The sequence below is a fragment of the Mangifera indica genome, chromosome 1 (assembly GCF_011075055.1).
Source record: "Mangifera indica cultivar Alphonso chromosome 1, CATAS_Mindica_2.1, whole genome shotgun sequence".
Classification (NCBI taxonomy): Eukaryota; Viridiplantae; Streptophyta; class Magnoliopsida; order Sapindales; family Anacardiaceae; genus Mangifera; species Mangifera indica.
The window spans coordinates 8,582,246-8,590,471 of record NC_058137.1 but is presented as its reverse complement, the minus strand read 5'-3'; the positions used below and the strand labels follow the sequence as shown (position 1 = coordinate 8,590,471).

The 8,226-nt window shown below is 33.8% G+C and overlaps 1 protein-coding gene across 1 annotated transcript; it reads right to left on the bottom strand.

Moving 5' to 3' along the window:
- Positions 1–2,373: 2,373 nt before the first annotated feature.
- Positions 2,374–8,226, bottom strand: LOC123221672 (asparagine synthetase [glutamine-hydrolyzing] 3). The gene is made up of 15 exons (XM_044644561.1): positions 8,067–8,226; positions 7,487–7,625; positions 7,180–7,275; positions 6,736–6,877; positions 6,497–6,592; positions 5,993–6,087; positions 5,512–5,673; positions 4,707–4,787; positions 4,387–4,608; positions 4,165–4,299; positions 3,677–3,757; positions 3,401–3,487; positions 3,177–3,284; positions 2,722–2,989; positions 2,374–2,636 (listed from the first exon to the last, which is right to left on the bottom strand). The coding sequence occupies exons 1-14, from the start codon at positions 8,144–8,146 to the stop codon at positions 2,813–2,815; spliced, it is 1,701 nt and encodes a 566-aa protein (XP_044500496.1). The 5' UTR covers positions 8,147–8,226; the 3' UTR covers positions 2,374–2,636; positions 2,722–2,812.

Here is an 8,226-nt window from a genome sequence, read left to right as displayed (position 1 = left end):
TGCTACAAAGCGTATTTGTTAAAAATACAACCATAAATTTGGATACGAGCAAAATACGAAATATGTATATACTAGTGTAATATGACAAGTTATTGATCCTATGTTTTCAAATTTATGACAATGTTAATCTTGTTTGTAGTAGTTTTTTATATGAATCATATTCATAAAATCAGTATAACATCTTAAATTGAAAATATTCAATTAATCATTTAATCCAATATAATACATTATATGGTCGAGATCTAAATTATACTTTGAGGGCTTCTACACAATTTAATTGATAAATTTCAAACCATTGCATAAAGGTCTTAAAGTGGTTGAACAATCTCCTCTATTTGGTCCGGTTTGTAGACGCACAACTCATCATTATAAAGGGCTGTGCCAAGCTTGTGATCGTATCAGGGTAGGTTGTGGGCTTAGAAATCAAGTTTACCGGTTGGCTTGATATGGCGTATTATTGTAGCCGATCATGTAAAAAAATTAAAAAAAATAATAATTAAATATAAAAATAAATAAATTTTTATATGAAAGAAAAAATTAGACTTATAAGAAATGAGTTAAATTTTTTGGTTCAACCTTATGGAAAACAACTAAAATTTAAGTTTAATTAAAACTTGATGTTTGAAGCTTTATTTATAATAGGCAAAAAAAAGTTGTTGTAAAAGTGGGAAATATCTCACATCTGAAAAATATAATTTAACTTTCTTTACCCATTATGTAAAATTGCGAAGTATCAAATTCTGAACAAATTTAAGTTTTTGTTGTCTAGTGAAATTAATCATAAGAACTCAACTCACCAATTATAAATAAGTTGTATTTTTTAATCACAATTTAATTTTAAAAATTATTTTTTATTAAAAGGCCAAAAGACTTATTCCCACCTAACGTATAGTGAAATCCCAAATATATACTTGCCAACTTTCAAAAATTTAAACACTCATTTATCACCCAACTTCTTTTAGAATTTTTTATTAGGATTAAGGGTAAAACTCTTATTTTACTAGTAATATTAAAGAAATTATAAATTTATCCCTTTTTCTTGAGATTATGAAAACTAACAATTTCACCCCATTTTCAAACTTTTTAAGTTTTGAAAAGTAGCTTTTTCACCCCAAATCCTTAGGTTTCTTATCCCCCTCTCTGACAACTATTCAATGATAGTGGCAGTTAAGAGGAGATGGTGACAGACATCTCTTCGTCTTCGTTGATAAGAGACGTTGACAAAGATATCTCTTTATTGACGGAGATGAAACATCAATGAAGAGACGTCTCTGTTTTCGTCGACAAAGAGACATCTCCATCTCTTTGTGGCCATCCAAGAAGAGATGGAGATCTTCTTCTCCTCTTCTTGGACGATGACGAAGAGATGATAACATTTATTTGTCGATATTGACAAAGAGACGTCTCTTTGTTGATGTTTCATCTCGGTCGATGAAGAGACGTTTGTCACAGTCTCCTCGTCAATGTTTTATCTTCGTCAACGTTTGTCATCGTCTCCTCGTCGATATTTCATCTCTATCAACGAAGAGACATCTGTTATTGTCTCCTCTTAGTTGCCGTTGTCACTAGATGGTCATCAGAGAAAAAAGGAAGAAACCTAGAGATTTAGGGGTAAAAAAAACTACTTTTTAAAATTGGAAAAATTTGAGAATAAGGTGAAATTGTTAATTTTCAAAACCTAGGGAAAAAATGATAAAATTATAATTTTTTTAATATTACTGATAAAATAATGAGTTCACCCTTAATTCTAATAGAAGTTAGGTGATTGCTAGGTGTTTAGGGTTTTGAAAGTTAGCAAATATGTATTTGAATTTCACTATACTTGGGTGGAAATAAGTCTTTTGGCCTTTTAATAAAAAATATTTTTTTAAATTATGTTTCCTAATAAAAGAAAACATATTAAGAAATTAAATTATGATTAAAAAATACAAACTTATTTATAATTAGTTTTCACTTATGTGGGGCAACTAAAACTTAAATTTAGTTAAAACTTGATACTTAGCATTTATACATGGTGGATAAAAGAAGTTGTTAGATTGTATTTTTTTAGATGTAAAACATCTTTGTACTCTTACAACTTCTTTTTTCACTTACTATAAATAAATATTCAAGTATCAAGTTTGCAAGTCAATTTACCCTACAAGACCTGTTACTATACAAGTCTTAGCCCGACATAATCCGCAGGTATGATAAGCTATACCAAAATGGGCCTACTTATATATGGAGAATAATATTTCAACTTTTCATCTGAAATATAATATTGCACGTAAAAACCAATCAAATGTAGGTAAAGTCATGATATTTTTGTCTTACTGTAATACCATTGTGGGAACAAAAATATCATCACCATAACTAAAATACTGCAAACACAAATCAACAATATTTCACCCTTATATTATTCCACCAGCATCAAACAACTGATGATTCAACTTCATACATCTAAGAAATTAACACACTGAAATGTGAAAATTATTTTTAAAAAAATCCACGAAAGGAACCCTATAGAAAGATGGGAAAGTGTACTACTCGAAATAAAGATTGGACATTAGATATTATACATAACAACCACCTCTTCGACAGCTTTGATGATGACATTAATTTGCAGAGTTCACCACCGCATGACTTGATAGCAATATCTGCACCAAAATTGAAACACATCCGTCAGTGAACTGGATAATGACATATTGAGTTGTTCAAACTTCCAACAAAATCCAACCTTACCTTCATTGTCAGTGATTAACCCTAGCCCTGTTATTGTGCCACATATAAAAGAGGGTACCAGGTCCTCTATCAATTTTTTGAATGTCTTCAATCAATTGCCATTCATCAGCTTACCATCTGCTGCTTCCTCATATGCAGCTGCATGCACGCCAAGGGCAGCACGACCAGATGGGTCAGGATTTTTAGACCAGGCTGCATCCCATTCCACTGCCTTTGCCGTACTGCAAGCTACACTTGGACCTCCAGGAACAGTTGATCTTGCAGCATTCTACTCAAAAATGCAAAATCAACAAGTGCTAAAAATCCTCAAGGAAAGAAAAAAAATTCAAATTCAAGGATAGTTATTTCAATCCCAGCATCCAAGCTTCCATTATAATGCCTACGTGCTTTAAAGAGTCAAATCAAACAAAGATGAAATAATAGCCATGGTAGAATCTTAGGCACAATGCCCCTACCTTTGGGAAGAATTTCTCGAAGATAGTTCTATAATAGTATGCCTCTTTTGTGGTAGGAGTGTTTTCAGGGTATACAAAGCTTGCATTCATCAACATTGCATCAGTAACCTGAAAGTTACAAGCATAGATGGGTAGTTATCCAAATGCAGCAAAACACTGATAATGACTGAACAGATTTGAAGAGAACAGATCAAATCTATTAATAAGTTAAGACCATCACATACATGTTTGTTTGCATGATCCCTTAGGCCATCAATCCAACCGTACCCGACTCCGTCACTGAATTGTTCCTTCTGCCTGTATAATATGTGCTTTACCAAGGAAAAAAAAGAAGAAGAAAAAATTTAGATATTCCTAGTAAGCATATTATAACAAGGTAGTCCTATTCGACAATGGTCTGACATTAAATCTCACAGGGAAAACAATAAGAAATCAAAATGATATAACACATTAGTTCATGGTTGAACATGACTGAACATGATCAAAAGGCGGGAAAAAACCTTTGGCAAGTATGGGTTCTCTTCATCATCAAATGCATTGCGTAAGACCCACTTCTCTATCCTTCCAAGATCAGGCCTGATCTGCAATCAGTAGAAAAATTTTGCTACAGTAATCATGTTTTCTGGCAATTAGATTATAGAAACAATTATGCTGACATATTAGCAAAGTACCATGAGAAAAAGACCTCACATAAACTATAATCTGCAGGTGTCTAAAGTGTGTAGACAATATGATACAAGTACCAGTACATGGAAGGTAAAACTAGAGAACAAGTGTGAAAAGAGCATCATACATGCATTAGGTGAGAAGAGAAATCAATCTAATTCACTTTTGTATTAAAAAAAAAAAGAGCTTATTCCTTTCTCATATTAAATATTGCATGCCAATAATTTGAATATTATCACATCAGCTTGCACCATATAATAATCTATGGTTCATATACAGCTTGAAATAGAAGAATCAACATGTAGGTCAAGAAGTTCTATACCATTTTCCATTCTGGATCTATACTCATTGCAAGATTGATGAACTCTTTATCTAAGAAGGGTACACGGGCTTCAACACCCCACGCAGAGGTTGATTTATTTGCTCTCAAGCAATCATAAAGATGAAGAGCTTTAATCTGTTGAAATACCAAATCCACATCAGAACATTGAGATATAAGAAATTCAGGCAAATTAGTACATAAATCCTCATATAGATAGAATACCTTTCGACATGTTTCTTCGTGAAATTCCTCTTTGTTGGGTGCCTTGTGGAAATACAGATAACCTCCAAAGATTTCATCTGAACCTTCACCAGACAAAACCATTTTCACTCCTAAAGATTTAATTTTTCGAGACATAAGAAACATTGGAGTGCTCGCTCTAACAGTAGTCACATCATATGTTTCTATATGGTAAATGACTTCCTCAAGAGCATCTATTCCTTCCTGATATTGCAAGAAAAAAAGTAAGAAATGATTTTCAAGGACCAAGGATGCAGACAATAGATCCTACTCCTAGTTTTTGCTGGAAAACATGAGCTTACCTGAACGGTAAAGTGAAACTCATGGTGACGAGTTTTAAGATAATCTGCTACCTCTCTGGCAGCTTTTAGATCTGGAGAACCCTGAATAATGAAAATATGAAAGGAAATTAGAAGAAAAAGACTAATGGAATCTCAGGAAGAGACAATTACACACAACAAAAGCAGGAATATCCAAAATCTATCAATGTTGTCCATACACACTGAGATGGTAGAAGTTTGGTATCTCCCAATTTAGCATCAAGTAACTAGCAAACAACATTTTTTTGTAGTTATTGGTTTGACACTATCTGCTGCAGAAAGCTTAATCAAAATTTCAACCATCTTACCAATACAAGTTGAAGAAACTTATACCTAATTGAAGATAAACTGAAGTGGTATTTCTCCTGATTTAAAAAGGGGTAATTAAGGATTCAACTCAATTTCCAGAACTGTAGCAGTACTATACCCCCAAATCTGTATTTAAAGTGTACATAAGAAAGGAAAAATGCACGAACATTCAGTGTGACACTGCATATCCGTTTGAAAGCAATCACAGTATTTGCAGTGCCAACAGCTGGCCAAACTAAAATGATGTTTCATAGAAAGAGAATGAAAAAGCACAAAGAATAAACATAAATTGGAATTCTCTTAAAACGTCATCAAGTTGGATTTAAACTAGACTACTACACTAAAAGGAATCATGTGTGAAGGAATTATATAGTCCTCTCAGGTTTAAGAAGGAAATTGCAGCGAAACAACCAAACAATAAATACTATATACATATACAAATAAGATGAGTGTATCATGTGAAAGTAAGAATCAAGACCTTCAAACCAATACAAAATGTGTGCAACTGGGACCCCCACTGACAAGCAGCTTCCGATTCAACCAAATAGCGAGAAGCCACAGCAGCAACAAGTGACGAGTCCAATCCTCCAGATAGAAGCACGCCAAAAGGTACATCTGTCATAAGTCTCTTTAACACAGCCTACAAGAGATCAAGAGAAAAACTAGTTAAGAATCATAGAAAAAATAGTGTTCAGCTTCATGTAGTTCCATCCAAAAATCTCCCACCAAACTGCTTAAATATAACCCCCTCTATCTCTCTTTTACACTTCTAACTCCATGCATTCATGGATAGCTAGAAAACATGAGCCAAGAGAATATAGGTCACTCCTTCCATTTAGCCTTCGATTTTTGTCCAACCAAATGAAAGCCTTTCCTCATCCTACATTTTCCTTTCATCTTATATATCAACAATGGGTAAATACGGTGTTCAGAGAATACAAGGACAGGCCAGAGCATACCTGCTCAAAGGCCCTACGTAAAAGCAGGGGATCATATGGAGTTGAAGGTATTTGCTCTGAATACCAAGGTGGGTTGTACCACCTTCTAAGCGCTCCTGCAAACATTTCAAACAAAACCAACAGATTTAAAGGGTTGCATGCTACATCCTACAAATTTACAATAACAAATGTGTTGAATCCATAATTTGTTATAAACTTAAAAAATTATACATTTAGGTGCATAAAAGAATTGATTGAAAAGAAATTTCTTCCCCCTCTAACTTTTGGTAACATGAGTTCCTTGTAATAAAATTTAATTTAGTCAAGAAGAAATTTAACATGTCACTAATTACTGTGAGTTCTTTTTTCTAGTACAAACTCATAAAAGACTTTAACTATCTTGCTATTACTAAGTCAATGTATGATCAGCTATGGGAAGACTCAAGAACTTAAGTCCTTAGGTCCACCCCATGACATCATAAATTAATATAGTTATTGAAAAATCCCAGCTTAAGATATACAAACCTTCTTTGCTTGAATAAATATGCCCTGGCAGGAAAGTCATGAATCGCTCACAATCATCACTTAAAGCTTTCATTTCAGAAGCAAACCATATTGATCCTGCAGGGTGATCAGCACTTTATAAATGTGAAAACTATGAATTCCTTAGAAGGGGAGGATAGGATTCAACACAAAACTGAAATGAAAAGTTATGGTCAGATACAGAACAAAAGCTGAACCATCATTTTAGCCAAGCTACATACCGTCAAGACCCCAGCCCATATAAAGTGGGGTAATTCCAATAGCATCCCGAGCAGCAATGAAGCTTTTGTCACGAGTGTCAAGGAGGACAAAAGAGAACATGCCATCCAACATGGTCACAAAATTTTCTCCGTATTCTTCATACTGGCAAATTAAGTAGCTAGATTAAAAATAATAAATAAACATATATAAAAGCAGCAACAAAATTCAATTCTGATTCAAAACAAAAATTCCAATTTATATGCTACCACTAAAGAATATAAAATAACACAGACGTATGGCTTTCAATTAGTTTGTAAGTCTAGCAACTGTAAGCTAAATATATGCAAATAAAAAATCTATAGGAAATAAAAAAAGAGATGCAATATTCCAATATTGTAGCTCTAAATGGGAACCAGACGACAACCAAAATTAGCATTGGGTCAGATAAGTATTTGTATACTTACAAGATGGGCAATCACTTCACAGTCACTTCCAGTTCGGAACGTATGGTTCTTCAGCTGTGCTCTCAATTGTTTGTGGTTATATATCTCACCATTCACCTAAATCATAAAGATCCATTAGTCTATCATGGGACTAAATCCAAATACCAATAAAACTCAAAAGAAGGTATCAATTATTTCTCCCAGAGTCTAAAGATGCATTCGTATTCATGCTAAAGTGTTACATCCATACAAACAATTAGCGCGATAAATACATTTGTCATTAGAATTGTAAATAACAACTGTTGAATGATTAGCATAGAGACATTACTGTGACAACAACAGTCTTGTCTTCATTGTAAAGAGGCTGATCCCCTGAAGTAGGGTCTACAATAGCCAACCGCTGATGAGCAAGGTAACAATCTCCATGACAATGCAAACCACTCCAATCTGGACCTCTATGACGCAACCTGCGCTTCCAAACCAATAAAATCAAACCACTACATACTATTTGTGTCAACAACACGAAAGCCGATTCCATATAAGCAATAAATTTAACAAGAATCATTCTCGTAAGTACTTCAGAGTGAGTGAAGATACTTTATACACAACAAGCACTGATGAAAGGGTAGTCCAAAGAGTACTTCGATTGCTATTTATATTTTTAAAAAAAACTTCATGCAAAAATTTAAAAAAAAAAAGGGAACATATCAAATGCTTTTCTGAAAAGCATTTTAAATATTGATTTCTATTAATTATACACACAAAAAAAATTAGTTTTTTTTTTTTAAATCATGAACAGATAAACCCGCATCAAACATGCAATACCTTCACAACAATCTCGCAAAATTAACAAAAAGGAAAAAATTGAAGAAAAACAAATCTAGATAGAAGAATGACGAGGAGAAAACCTTCGAGATAACTCGATGATACGGGAGCGTTTAGCTTGGGAGTTGTCAATGCAACCGAAGACGGCGAGAATTCCACACATGGCGGGCAGGCGGGCGGGGCGGGAGGGCTGCTCTTCTTTCTATTTGGCCAAGTGAAATGAGAAATAAATAACAGCGGCGG

Coding starts and splice junctions, on each gene's coding strand:
- LOC123221672 (XM_044644561.1), bottom strand. CDS start 8,146: ATGTGTGGAATTCTCGCCGTCTTCGGTTGCATTGACAACTCCCAAGCT. Junction 7,626..8,066: donor ATCATCGAGTTATCTCGAAG/GTTTTCTCCTCG, acceptor TTGGAAGCGCAG/GTTGCGTCATAGAGGTCCAG. Junction 4,609..4,706: donor AGTTTCACTTTACCGTTCAG/GTAAGCTCATGT, acceptor TTGCAATATCAG/GAAGGAATAGATGCTCTTGA.